We start from the raw sequence: 15423 nt of genomic DNA, 5'->3' as shown, positions 1-15423 counted from the left end.
ACCTCCAAGCCCTTACTTGCGCATGTAGAAACACTCTGCAGAGCGGCTTTATTCCACCCTGTAATAAATCCATGTTCCCCATACATATAGTCTGGAGTGAAACATAAGCGCTAGGAACATGTGTTTCTGATCAGGAACTGTTAGTGGGTCTTTTTGAGAATGCTAGTATGTTCCGAATATTTACGGTGAAAGCTATACCCCAACTGATATCCACACCTGGGAACTCTCCACGTTTAGCCCACAGGTATGCAGATATCGAAAAAGACGAAAAAACAAATTCATGTTTAGAAGAGAGAGGTCTCTCTCTTCAATCTGTTCAAGATCACAGAGCCCACAGCACCCAGGCTCCAGTGTCCTGTTACTAGCATCAATTAGTGGGGCACGGACACTATTTTGCTCTAAGAAATACATCTAAAATACAGACGCTTATTTCAGCTTTGGTCATTTGGGGGACGTCACTGGGGTACTGTGTCATTTTGCAATGCAACTTGTTTTTTTATTATGTTCTACCCTACTTTCCTTGTTTTTATCTGGGAAAACTCAATAAAAAAGTTCAAACGTAGATATCCAGTTAAAACAAAAATATCTAAAGCACCTCCTTTAGGGCTTGTTTGTCACCGGTTGCATGAGAATGCACAGGGATCAATTCCTAAACTCTCCCACAAGGATTGGAAGCAAATGCACGCCAAAACCTGTGCGCACGCATGCATGCAGCCCGATGGTGCAGCCTGAAAGCAAGCAAGGGAAGGGAAGCAAACACGCTGCTTAGAGAGGGCATGTTTACAGCCAGCCAGTGGAGTCACATATAACGAAATGTTTAGTATCTCGGCATACTGTACAGTCAGCATGGAACACAGATAATAAACACGCAGGCATTGGACGCATCCCCACACATTAAAGTAGCTATTAACGTTGGAGGTTTCATGTTGCCACAAAGCTTGGCATGTAATATTTAGTTTTCTCCCGGCAGAGGTTTTTTTCCCCACGGGTGATTTAATACCGCCTTACCTCTGCTATGAAAACAATTACCACACAGTCTTGTTTTTCTTCTGTGGACATTTCTGAGAAAAGGGAACTTAAAGTATCCAACAAGTAGCTCTGTTTGTCTCTCTTTACTGTCGGGATACCAATGACAATTGACACTGTTGATACAAAAGAAAAAAGGGAAAGGTATTTAAAGAGATAGTTGCACTTTTTATATAAACTTTATTAACATAAAAAATACCATATTTGCTCGATAAGACAAGGTGTTTTTTCAGAGCAAATGCCCTGAAAAATACCCCTTGTCTTATAATCGAGGTCGTCTTCTAATCAGACCTCAAATGAGGTCCAACCAGGGCCGCTCCAGGCGGCACTTTTGAAGGGGTGGCAATTTGCCGCCCCAAGCCCCCTTTTTTTTTTTTTAAAGCGAAAGAGAGAGAAAGGGGCTCTCTCTCTCCTCTGCGGCGAGTCTCCCTGTTCGGTCTCGGTGCCGGCTTGTAATGCTGAGAGACCGAACAGGGAGATTCGCCGCAGGACTGCTGAAAGGTAAGTACAAGGGGGGGGGGGGTAAGGGTAGATAATAGGGAGGGAGGGAGAGGAAGGGTAGATAAGGGGGGGGCTTCATTTTACAATTCGCCCCAGGCGGCATTTTACCTTGGGTCGGCCCTGGGTCCAACTATGAGACTAAAGATCCAGATCCCCCGCAGCGCTGCAGGGGACCTGGATCCTCCTGTCTGGTAACCTCAGCTGCTGCCGGCACTTCCACCAGGGCTTCTATCACCGAGCACCGGCGAAAGTGCTAGCAGCAGCAAAGGTTGTCTATGCGCATACCTTCCCCGGCTGCCAGAACTCTCTCCTCTGCCAGCCGGCCAACGTCCGCTCGATGAACACATACAACCCCCGCTACTGCTTGTACTTCCACCATAGCTTCTATGACACAGCACCGGCATCACATGACCTTCTGGTGCTCATAGAAGTTCCGGCGGAACACCCGCTGCCCCCAGACACCAAGGAGTCAAAAGCACTGGTAAGTCGTGGGGGTGCTCCGCCTCCAGAAATGCCTTATACCCCCCTATATGCCACTCTGTCCCATGATAAGCCTTTTAACCCCCTATATGGCATATAGGTGGGTATAAGGCATTTCTGGAGGCAGAGTGGCATATAGGGGGGTATAAGGCATATCAGGGAGGCAGAGTGGCAAGCAAAAGGAAATAAAAACAAAAAAAATATTTTTCTCAGTCATAGCTTTTATTAAATATGAAAAGAAAAGTTAACATGAATTAATATTTACTAGTACATTTTTCCTATAGGGTCATCTTATATTTGGGCTTTTTTTCCTTAATTCATATTCAGATTTTGGGGGGGGGGGGGGTTGTCATATAATCAAGCAAATACAGTATTAAACAAGTGGTGCTTCTAAGCAAGGGTAAAGGGCATCAGGGAAGCCAGCGTTGGTCATAGATTTGTGTGTTGTCTGGGCAGGAAAGTCACCCAAAATATTAAGCAACTGCCTACAATGGCACCAATAAGAATAAAACCCATTTTGTTAAATGCTATACTACATCACCGTATACAATAATGCATCCATGCTCAAGGGAAATAGGTTTTTTCCCCTCTTTTAAAAAAGTACAGTAGTAGGGAGAAAATAAATTTCTGCCCCTAGTGAAAGTCTTGCATGTTTAAATATTTACATACAATTTAATTAAGGAGGGCTACCGGCAAATACAGCGTTCCAGTTACAAAAATTATTTCCGCTCTGGAGAACCCTCGCTCCGAGAACCCTCGCTCCGAGAACCCTCGCTCCGAGAACCCTCGCTCCGAGAACCCTCGCTCCGAGAACCCTCGCTCCGAGAACCCTCGCTCCGAGAACCCCTTGTGATTCACGCTGAAATCAATGTACAAGTTAAATCCATAACAAATGCACTATAGAATATAGGGGTGCTCTAACCCCTCTAATCTCATCCACAGCCTCCTTCTACTGGCCTTCACTTTCTAATGAAGTCTACTTAATGCATGCCCCACTATAACAAATCTACTAATGGTGGTGTAGGTATGAGCCTTCCTCCAGATGGATTCAGAACATACCTCCTTCCCTTGAAGTCTGAGTCACTAACACTATTTAACAAACATATTACAAAAAAGGGAAGGTTATCACAATTCCCTTAAACTATTACTCTTACGTTTATGATAAATCAATGTATTATACAATATAAGTGCGGCTGTTCCATATGTAAAAAGCACAATTTACACAATATGCGTTAAACCAATATTAAGTGTAAACAAAAGAAAAAGAAGATTTCCATCCATTATAGCCTATATAAGGGTGACCTTCCCTATATCTATCTATAGGTACAAACTCTGAAGTAACATGCACATGACATGTTATCTCAATCTTGTTTGTGCAGTTTGAGATTAACATTTTACAAACACACTCAACACTCAAGGTTGTGATTAAACGTGACATGTAGCTGAGCTTATATTTTAACACAAACGACTACCTAAAAAGGATCCAAAGTAGAAACAGCGGGGTATTAATAAAACATTGTCATGTGTCGAGATATTTATTGTTGGTCCCTAGATAGTAAAATACTCATGTGCAGCCAAAATACTATAGAATAAAAATCAATAAAGTATCTTAAATACTGAAAGTCCCATGATGCTACCATCCAAGACAACTGGAGAGATGGAGGACAAATAGTCTTTTGCAAAAATATTCAGACCCCTTTACTAATTTGTTCATATTACTGAATTACAAATGGTACACTGAAGTTATTTTTATATTTTAAACACACAAATGCAAAAATCTGTTATTGCAAGCCAATATTGATTTTATTGGGTAAATATTAAAGGAAGAAAGAAATACTACAAGCTCCAAATTTACAGAGATTAGCCCTAAAGTCACAATAATCTTATCATTGGCGTCCGAGTTGCTGTCGGATTTCAGCATTAAATCCATCTCCCCAAAGGACGTCCAACACGGGCAATATCACTACAACACTGCGTGCAAAGGGTACACAGCCCAAAAGCAGTAGCTGTACATAGGAACATCACAATTTAGGTTGGGGGGGGGGGCTGGAGTTAATCATCAAGTTAAACCAAATGAGTAGTAGTTGATGTGTATGCGAGGATCATGTTTTACATTACTTTTTGTTTGTTTTTTTAATAAAATGTTACCAAAATGAAGCCAGTCACCTTACAACAGTTTATTGTTTTAAAATAAAATCTTACTGTACTTTTTCTAATTCAGTAAAATGAGAGCATCGGGATCTAAATACCGTATTGGCTCGAATATAGGCCGCACTTCCCCCCCCCCACTTTAAGTCTTTAAAATGGGGGTGCGGCCTATATTCGGGGTTTAGCACCCGATGCCCGGGACATGCAGTCCTGGGCGCCGGGCAGGCAGCAGGGTTAGTATACAGATCCCCGCAGCGGTGCAGGGGACCCGTATCCTACTCTCTGATACACTCAGACAGCCTCCCCTGCCAGCACTTCCCACGGGGGGGGGCTGGGGGTTTGCCGGCACGGGAGGTTGTCTAAGCACATCGTGCAGACGTCCACCGGCAGCAGCGATGCGCGTAAACAGCCCCTGCTGCCACATCTGCACGATGTGCTTTAACAATCTCCCTTGCCGGGAATTCAGACGGGGGGAGTCCCGGCAAGGGAGATTGTTAAAGCACATCGTGTAGACGAGGTTGTTAACGCTTGCAGAGTGGCGGCACGTCTGTTCCACTAAGTGTTTTTTTTTTCCTAAGAAATTTTTTTCTTTAAAAAAAAAAAATCACCTAACTTTTAGGGTGCAGCCTATATCCGAGCCAATACGGTACTTTAAGCAAGGCACTACATATGTCTTTCAGGAATCATTTATATGTCATGTACATAGCATTAAACCAGATAAGGACTATTATATCATTACATGCTCTGGACGGTCATAGCTGGCTGACTAGTTGGAAGAGATATTAGCACAGCTGCAAACTACATTATTGGATTCAAGTAAGGAAAAAACTAGCAAGATGGTAAACTGATTTCAATAATAACTAATAATTACCTGCTGTCTCTGTAGGTCAATTTGTTATGATACATACCACTTGTTTTGTCCTGTCCACCCATTGTACAGCTCTATGGAATTTGAGGGCGCTAATATATGTATATAATAATAATAAATAACAACAATAATAACAACAACCACCTCACCCCCTGTTCTCCCGTGTCCATAGAGCACGTTGGGCTGAAGGCTATCATCATGACCCAGCAGATGAGGCAGGAACATGTAAATGTTTGAGAACTGCATGGGGAGCTTGCTGGTCAGATTCATAACTTTCCATTTTATCTCCTCAACTGCAAGACCAAAAAGAAGATTGGTGAGGGTGGTAGGAAGACAGTAGGAAGACAGCTCGGATGGGAGCAAACTAAAAGGTGGATCATAGGAGAACATTCTTGTAGAAACACCATCAAAACAGAACAGAAGATAGAAAATCACTACATGTTAGGTAGAAGAGCACAAACTAATTAGGGAACACAACTGGTAAGCAGTTACATTACCAAAATTTGTGTAATGCGTGCCAGGATAAGCAATTCATCAAAGCTTGATATATTTACCAGAGCAGAAAAAAAAAAGATAAAGAACTTATCACAGGTGCAATTAAGTCTCAAGTTAATTAGTGACCCAGCAGTAACCAATGGACCTTTGAATTCAAGCAGCTGACTTGTAGGGTAGTCTGTCCTGAACACAGGCTTCAAAGAGAGGATGATTTAACCAGCGTTGCAGTATAGCCTCCTAATTGCTAGGTGTACTGAGGAACAACAGAGGTGGGTTACAGGTGGCATGACAAAGGGCTTCACACTCAATAACTGTTTCAAAAAAGGGAGAATATCGGTGCCTCCTTGTGTGGTGATTTACCTTCTATTTTGTGCTGTGTGTTTTCCCCCAGGGAGATATGGAAGCCTGTGATATTATCTCATCTAAACATTGTGTGCATTACATTGCACACAATGACGTTCCACTATGGGATAAACACATTGAGGCTGGGAAAAGGACACAATCAGATGGAAAAATGAGTTTCAATAAAGATTAAATCAGCAATATATAGACCAATCATTACCTGTGTGATTCTCAAAAGCATTTCTTTTCTCTGCTACGGCTCGCTTTATTTCATCAAGCACATTGCTCAGATCTTGAGACCTCTTTCGATTCTCTTGTTCGGCGTGAAACAACCTTTGCTGGAGTTCTGTAAACTGTTTTTCGTACGAGTCTATTCCATACCCTACAAAAAAACAAATGGATGTTAAATGTATATAGCGTCACCAACAATAAATGCATACTATACATGAGAGAGTAAGAGTGAGAGAAAAAAAAAAAAAAAGAGTTAGTTAGCTTTAGTGGCACTTTCAAACCACTTTTGGGCGCTTTGAGCATCCTTGTGAGTGGCAGGAAAGAGGTTACATTCAAAACAATGGGAGCACATTTGGCCCAGAGGGAGGGATGGAGTACAAGGAAAGCAAAAGAGTAACTTAAAGAGGAACGCTCAGCTATTATACGCATTAAAGTGCCCTTCAACTTCACTCGTGCTTTTTCTCATGCAATATTTACTTTATTTTTATTATTTCTTACATGCATCTCATAGTTTTGCTTTCAGTACATTAAACAGAAACAAAAACTCTATACTCCTTTACACATGCTGCTTGTTTTTGTTCTGGTGGAACAAAGAATTATCCAATAAAACAAATACATATATGCATTTGTTTAAATAACCCTACTCTGAATCTAATGCATACACAGACACACTCCTAAATATATTACTCTGCAGTCATTGGTCAGACTGGATCCCTACTGCACTTCTGCCCCAATTCATTAGAGGGGGAATTAAACACGACGAAATTTCCCCCATGCATTACCAATAGGATTTTGTTTAATGTAATAATGAATATAAAATGTAACTGGGCATGCTATTGATCAGGGAAGACATCTTTAATGGCATTTCAAGCTACAACAGTCCTATTTAAGTTACTCTTTATTCTTAGGTTTAAGATCAGTTCAAGAGGGACATTTCTTGTTCACTCTGCTGTCTACTGTAGAAATAAGGTAAGGACAAAACACATGCAAAAATCCCCAGTTAAACACTATAACAACTGCTTGTTACTTTGTAAAAGAAAAGAAGAGACTCAAAAGCAATCTCTACTGCATGTCAATAGATCAAACACATTAGAATGCATGTTCAATATAAAACAGCGGCAAAGAAAAAAAAGTTGAAGAAAGAAAGATAAAAACTGCCCCATAATCCTCAACATAACCTTTTTTTGTGACATCAAAAAATATTATCCTTATATAAAAAAAAAAAAAATAAAAAAAAAAATCAGAATAGCTAAAAGAGATATGTTTTGTTTTCTTTCTAGAATCGTCATGTCCTGTGGTAGTAACAAATAAGTGTACTTTCGAGGTACTGCCTTCACATCCATCAGGTCAGTTTTATTAACATTTGAGTATCCATCTAAATATTGTATAACTGAGTACGTCCACATAAGCACCGAGCTATGTATTTCTAAGATGTTTTTAGACAATATAAAACATTTCATTTCACTGAGAAAATTACAACATAAGTGATCCTAATGTACCATCATTCTTGTACATGAAAATATGCTATACGTTGCACAACCAAGGGGGTCCGCAGAAGGAGTGTCCTCCCTCCACCAATCCCCTGACAAGAATTTAGGAAGTCGCCATTAGATCTGCTGGGTCCTCAGAGCGGTATGCAAGCATTACCACAGATTTTTCTCACGCGTTAGTTTTTGTTTTTTTTGTGGTCAATGCTAGACTTGAAGTTTAGTTGCGATTTGACTAAAGGACAATTTTTTTAATTTTTTTTTTATATATATATATATAAAACAATACTTTATTTTCGGTCACTGTCCCACCTTGCCTCTTTTTTCAGAGGCAGAGTGGAGCGTGACCCAGTTGGGAAGATCCTCGAGTACCCTGCAGCTCAGTGTCACCAGGTGGCTCTACAGGTAAGGTGGGCAGGTGAAAATAAAAGGGACTACTCAGCTGTCATATCTATATATTAACGTGCATGACGGCTGTAGTGCTCCTTTCATATAATACACGCGATGCTTCTCCATAGGTTTCATCACATCTGCTCCGAGCACAGCAGTAGGGAACGCACAATCTTCCAGTTCATACTCAGCAGCAGAAACACTGCAGAGAAAAGTAATCCTGTGAATTGCTGGCTTTTTATGAAGACTGATTGGAGAATTTAATGCTATTGACTTGCTAAAGTTAAAAAGTACACAACTCCACTTTGCAAGAAAACGGGAAACAATTCCCAATGGCCAACGTATTTATAAAATAAATGCCATCAATGTAACGTCTAATGGCTTCTTCCTGTAAATGCACACAGTCTGTTCTAGCAATTGTCTTTTATCGTGGTTCCCTTGAAGACCGCAGTTGTATTTAAATATTTTAATTCCGTGCTCGTGATTTGCTTCAAAGCGATCACGTGCATGGAATTGAGGGGGGAGTAGCTGCTACGGTCAGTAGCAGCCGCCCCTCGCAATCCCAACGTCCATTGAGACGCTGGATCGCACATCATCGATGACGTACCTGGTACGTCCCGGTCTGGCGGTGATGTATGAAAAGGAAGTACCAGGTACGTCCCGGTCCTGAAGGGGTTAATAAGAACCAGAATAAACACAAAATGCAGCTTTTAACCCCTTCAATCCCAGGGGTTTTTGGTACCTCAAAGCCCAGAGCAATTTTGCCATTTCTGGGGTATGTCGGTTTAGAGATGATTCTCTTTCCCTGTGAATGGTGTACCCATATAAACTATATATTGTTTTTTCAAGGAGAGACAGAGCTTTCGTTTGATACCATAGTTGGATGATTAGCTGAAAATTTAGAATGAGAAATTTAGTAAAAACTAGCGAAGATTAGAAAAATAAACTAATTTTTTTTTTTTTACATTTTCCCTCTGAATCCTCACAAAATTAGGTAAAGTGATGGAAAATCCCCTCCAAATTCAGGTGCCCTGATTTCAGAAATACCTAATTTATATAGATTTTCCAGACTTTCCCAGCACCAGGGAGCATACTATAAGGTGTACAATTTTGTATAATTTTTATGCCTATTGCTTAACGGGTTTGGGGGTTGTGAACAGGGGCAGAAGGGTTATACTGGCTAGATGTTATGCTAGGGCAATGGGAAGTAAGGTTTTTTTAATAATTTTATTTTTTTATTTTAATTTTTTTAAAAATTTTTTATTTTTTATATATTTTTACACAGAAATGGTTAGAGGTCCTCCTAGGGACCTCCTGAACATGCCAGTGATGTCACAATGACATCACAGCTCACATAATTTTTTTTTTGTATTATATATATTATTATTTTAATGATTTATTTAATATTTTTTAAATGAATTAACTTTTTTTTTTTTTCTGCTTTTCTCTTTCAGGACGGGAGGGGGAGTGAGAGAGATGGTTTCCTCCCCGCGATCCCCCTGCACCGATCAGGTCTCTGTGCCTCATCGGAGGGCAGGATATCCCCGCAGAGGATATCCTGTCCTCCGATGACCTGCTGACGTAACCCGGAAGGGAATGCAACTGCGCGATCGGGCACTTTCAACCGCAACAGCTTACCGGCTTCTGCTGCCAGGGGGGAGTCCAGGCTGTCAAACGATATTAGTTTACCCTATGTGAAAAACTAATTACGCCCCTTAGTTACAAAATCAACCAACTCATGAAATTTAATTGGCAATTATGTTTAATTTCACGAGACGCACCCAAGCATGGTTACTACCAGCCCTGTTTAATATAAACATAAATTAAATAGAACAGGTTATCAATTAAAATAGAACAAAGTGAGGTAGCCTGAAAGGTCTCAAAAAGCAGCACACAATCTAAAGGAACTCAGGAACAGATGAGAAACAGTCATCTATCATTCTGGAAAGAGTTACAAAGCCATTTCTATAGCTCTGGGTCTCCAGTGAACCACAATGAGAACCATTATCTTCAAATGGAGAAAAACTTGGTGAACCTGGAGAGCTTTGGGGAACAAATGATTTCAAACTGCAGTTGGGACACAAGAGAGGATACTAAACTAGGTTAGAGCATCAAATAAGAATGTTTTAGAAGTGGAACAGGAGTTGCAATGATGGAGCACCAAATATTAAATACACAACAAGTAAAGAATGTGTAAATAAACATTTCTTCTAAAATGCATGCATTCAAAAATTAACCAGGTCTTGGGCATAATAGTCTTGATGGTAACCTGCCTCATCTACAACCACGTAGACATAAGATGCCTTTTAAGCCATTTGAAATGATGGGAAGGGTAATGGGGCCCTGCATTATCTATGCTTCATTTCATGTCCACTGTTACCATTTATCACGCATCCAGGTGTGTTCAGTATATACAGGTTCAGATACATTAACGATCTATTTTATGAGCAGGACAAAATATTAGCCCCATCTTTCTGCAATTGCCAATCTCTATGCGTATGATAGAGCATGTCCGCTAATGCCCCAGCCCTTACACCCTGAAGTGTTATAATTTTCCGACTATCCAGCTAGCGACCAGGCTTCTCCGCAATGCCCAGTCTTTGATCCCTGATGGGTATACTTTCATCATTAACATCACATTATTACTTATTGTTATGATTTATGAAGCAACATCATACTCCACAGCATGTAGAACGTGAACTTAACAGTTTGATATGATTAACAAGCAGTTGGTGAATATGGTTGCAAATAATGAAACACAAAGGGTCCGTGAACCAGAGCGGGACATTGTTCAGCAAACAGCTGGTCTACGTTGTTTGCATAGTTCTAAAAAAAAGACATGTCATTGAGTGTTGTGTTTTAAGTGTGAGTTTGGTTCATGTCTGAATCCCGCTACAGGTTTCGCAACATTTCTGTGGCTAGATTAAAAAAAAACTTACAGGCAAACATGCCAGTACCTGCCAGGTGCATTCACGTACGGCGAGCCAACCTAAAAAGGGTGTACACTCATGGGCGGATTAGCAAACTTTGGCACAAAGACTGTTACTGAATGCCAAAGACTACCTAGACTAACAAGCTGTGCAATATATATATATATATATACACAATGAGGATGTAAACAGAAGTCAACATTACTTTTAAATGATCATCAAGCTTTATAATCCAATGTTTATTAAAGTCAGTTTTTAAGTAAAGTTGATTAAAAAAAGGTGGAGCACCAGTAGACTCTTTATGAGCTCCCGATAAACATAAAATCTGTACCATACACCCAGCTGTGACGACATCAGTCTCTGGTGCAGTATTAGTAGGTACATAATGGCATCTTAGGGAGCCCCAAAAGCTCTATTGCGTTAATGGTAATAAAATAAGATTTATAAATCAAAGTGCTACTACTTATTAACATGTCAACATGCTGCCATCATCACACCTACATTATTGTGCTCAAGACCCCTAAAAAATAAAAAACACATATAGCCAAACACCGACTCCCAAATGTAAAGAGAAAGACTCCAAAAGGGCCTCACCTAAATTTTTTACATTACACATAAACTAATATTTGCAAACTGGTAATTAGATACAAACATAATCGTTAGCAGCTGCCTTTAGGGACTGGCAGATTTATTTGGACAAATAAGTCCCTTGTCTCCTCATTTCCCTTTTATCTCTTCAGCATGGAGTAGATTGCAGTAAGAGATAGGGATTTGTCACAGGAAGGTTCAGACAGAGGATCCTATCTGGAGAAGGCCGTCTTTATTTGGCATGGAGGCTCATGTAACCAAAGGTAACACTTTAGAATGGAGGTTCTCTTTTTCTGTTACTATATATCCACTGGAACCTTTTCAGTCACATAGTGTTCTATAGAGATAAATTATTCAAGAGTTGCAAATGTAGTTAAGGGCGATGCCTGGCTGTACACTATTGCCAATTTGAAGCCAGAGACTGAGGAATGATAATGCTTTCAACTTCCATAGCCCCCCCCCCCCCCATATGCTCACTCAGTTTCAGGGAGAACTGACAAATGTATAAAAGCCATTAAAACATATTCTAGCTAGATGTGCAATTATATATCATATGCCTAGATTAAATACACATACACCGATCAGCCATAATATTATGACCGCCTGCCAAATATTGTGCAGGTCTACCTTTTGCCGCCAAAACAGACCCGTCAAGGCATGGACTCAACGATTCCTCTGAAGGTGTGCTTTGGTATCTGGCACCAAGATGTTAGCAGCAGATCATTTAAGTCCTATAAGTTGCAAAGTGGGGCCTCACATATCTCACACATATACTATTATATATTATTAAGAAGCCTTGGTTTCAGTTTTAATAATATACATACACTCATAACAGACATGAGTAGATATAGAATGTTAACCCCTCTAATACCAGGCAGTAGATTCAGAGAATTCCTTTATTACCAGACATTACACACACAGTCACGCAAACAAACACAGTCACATAAACACTGTGACAAACAGAGTCAAACATACCTGGCACTGGCTGCTGCTTACTCTGAGTTGGTGTGAAGGAGGAACTCAGCTTATCAGAAGAGGCTTCTGAACGCTCAGGCAATCAGGAGAGTTGAGAAGTCTCTCATGATTGGCTGAGACCTCCTTCACTCAAGACTCCTCATTCTGGGACATGGCATTGTCCCGGACTGAGGCTGCCCAGGACCCAGGACTTCAAGTCCCATTGCAGGACTGTCCCAGGCAATCCAGGACATGAGGTCACCCTAGCCCCAAACTGGCAGCCCCATACGTAACAAACTTCGATGCACTGTGTGTTCTGACACCTTTCTATCAGAACCAGCATTAACTTTTCCAGCAGTAGCTCGTCTGTTGGATTTGAACACACGGGCTGCTTTGGCCACCAATGACCCTGCTGCTGGTTCACCTCTTCCTCGAGACACTTTTGATAGGTACTGACCACTGCAGACCGGGGCTCCCCACAAGAGCTGCCGTTTTGGAGATTCTCTTATCCAATCATCTAGCCATCACAATTTGGCCCTTAAAGTCGCTCAGATCCTTACGCTTTTTCCTGCTTCGAACGCATCAACTTTGAGGACGAAATGTTCACTTGCTGCCTAAGGTATCCCACCTACTGACAGGTACCACGATAAGATTATCAATGTTGTTCACTTCACCTGTCAGTGGTCAATGTTATGGCTGATCGGTGTATATAAGCTACTGAACTGTAAGTGAACAAAAGGTCTTAATGACATACTTCATCTAAAAGCAGAGACAACTGATCAGCCAGCCATAAACTGGAACAGTCACGGAATTCATACTACACTTTCTTAACTCTTATTGTTTTGGAAGTAAGTTCCATCAACGTAAGGGACTATTCTACTTCAAAAAAATGTTTACTCCCATCTGGTACAAAAAATCATTGTTACATCTTACAATAGGATTACCTTTCGGGCATAACAAATGCAGTTTCCATGGCTGCTTTATAAACTTTTCTAACATGTTACATCATTCCTTTCTTCTAACAAAGTCATGCCCCAAGCCAAGTAGCATCTGCCCATATAACACAGTGTCATATGTGCATACTTTGTTGTACATTTTATGAACAATGTCAAGAGATCTTCTAAACCTTGTATTTTTTTCTAGCTCTGTTAACGTGACCTAATCTCTTAGACAAACGCCCTGACTGCTTTTCATGCTGCATTGGTAAACAATAGAATGGCTCAGTCTTGCTCATTAGAGTCCCAGCTACATTCTATGTACGTAGCAGCACTCTGGGGCCTCCTCCTGCTAAAGACCCAATCCTCACACTTAAGAGTAACAATCGATAGAAAAAAAATAAAATAATAATAAACACAGGAAAGCTCTAGAAATAGTAAACAACCCAAAAAAAGTATTTCTGGAAAGCCAGTAACCTAGGGAATTTTGCTTGGGGTATTTGGACACTTGCCACCATATCTGGGGAAATGATGGCTCTGGCTACACGGAGCCCTCCCTTGCGGGATGCAGTCAGGAAGTCTTATTGATGTCGGTGGGTGGTCCTGCTGACATCATTGGGGCACACAGCTGCGTGACATAATTTTTACCTGCACTTTACATCTCTAGATTATGTTAATAGCCCAGATGAAATTTTCAGAGATTATTTTGCTGGTTTTGTGTCTCATTTAGGAATGATCAGCAGCCATTTTGTCACCATTCTCTCCCAAACGTAGCCGTAATTTTCAGTTCTTCCAAAGTGGCCATCTCCGAAATACAGTTTTTAGTTAGTTACAGGGCAAGATGCTCTTGCACATTACAGTAGGTTTACCTCACAGTAACAGTTTTTAGTTTTGGAAAACAAAATTAAACCCACAATGCCATTACAGAACTACATCTCAACTTGGTCTGGAAATTATATTATATATATACACATATATACACATATATATATATACATACATATATATATATATATATATGAAAAAACATAGGGTTAATCCCATCCCGTGAGCAAAAGCTAGAAGCATTTGGATCTCCAGGGCACTAGTGGGTTGCCAGGACCAGTGCTTTTCATAGAATAGGCCTGGGTGTGCTGCCAGATATTGATTAGCTTACAAATGAGCAAACAGCACACAACAAGCATGAACATCTTTAAGTAACTTTCTGGCTCACAAACAAGATATGTGGTAATGTGGCTATTGGTGCCAGAAGTTGCCATAAAGAAGAATCTGAGGCTACTAGGTTTGCAGGCAAAGTGTCAACCTGCTGGTACGGCCTGGTGTCTTTCTTAAGCATCAACCACGTGTTATACATCAAAGACTGTCTGGGTGTCATCATCAAACACAGAAAAAAGTTCAAAGTATGACTTGGCCTATATAACGACTGATCAGGCTGTCAAAAAGTTACATTTGGGGCTTAATTAAAAGTTTCAAAGTCAGCGTTAAACACTATCACTTTTAACATGTTATCGAATCCTACGTGTTACTGCTTTGTTCACAAAAGAACGTGGGAAGGCAGATCAAGAGTCACTTCTGAAACATTTGATCAAATTAGCCAATCCAGTGATTGCAAGATGTAGGAAAGTGTTCCTCGGGGATACCCCAGTTGCAAGGCAATCCCCTACACCATGAACCCATGTGCACGCTGCAGTGATTAGCGTTTGCCAAAATGTTTTCCATTTGCCATGAGTTTGCCGAATGATATTTAAGGTAGGCATTCTTTAGTTACAAAAGTTGATTTCCATTTCATTCTCCTTCTTCTCTAATGGGGAGCGCTACTGAAGATGTGCGAGAAGTATATAGACAAATGCATCCTGCTTTCAGTAGAGGGAGGCATTAAACTAGCCAGGAGAACGTCTGGAGCTTTATAATATTAATGTATTTTTAGGTTTACCTATAGTGTGTACATTATTACACACTTTTTTACTTGAACTCAGTTTATCTGTAGGGTTTATATTATACACTACATAATTTTTAATACATCATTCAGCACATCATTATTGTTACTT

At 40.5% G+C, this 15423-nt stretch overlaps 1 protein-coding gene across 1 annotated transcript in view; it reads right to left on the bottom strand.

Annotated features, from left to right (window-relative positions):
- The window catches only part of LOC149287430 (alpha-1,3-mannosyl-glycoprotein 4-beta-N-acetylglucosaminyltransferase B-like), a 29994-nt gene extending 19056 nt beyond the window's left edge, over positions 1-10938 (bottom strand). The window contains exons 1-4 of the mRNA XM_089492915.1: positions 10908-10938; positions 6081-6242; positions 5173-5316; positions 1009-1142 (exon numbers count right to left, since the gene is read on the bottom strand). Coding sequence (XP_089349041.1) covers positions 1009-1142; positions 5173-5316; positions 6081-6242; positions 10908-10938 — 471 coding nt within the window. The remainder of the gene's footprint in view (positions 1-1008; positions 1143-5172; positions 5317-6080; positions 6243-10907) is intronic.
- Positions 10939-15423: the final 4485 nt, after the last annotated feature.

Source organism: Sceloporus occidentalis, unplaced genomic scaffold, assembly GCF_023333645.1.
Source record: "Sceloporus occidentalis isolate IW3139 unplaced genomic scaffold, rSceOcc1.0.p SCAF_61, whole genome shotgun sequence".
Classification (NCBI taxonomy): Eukaryota; Metazoa; Chordata; class Lepidosauria; order Squamata; family Phrynosomatidae; genus Sceloporus; species Sceloporus occidentalis.
Note: the sequence above shows the minus strand (reverse complement) of the source record. Positions and strands in the feature narration are given on the sequence as shown.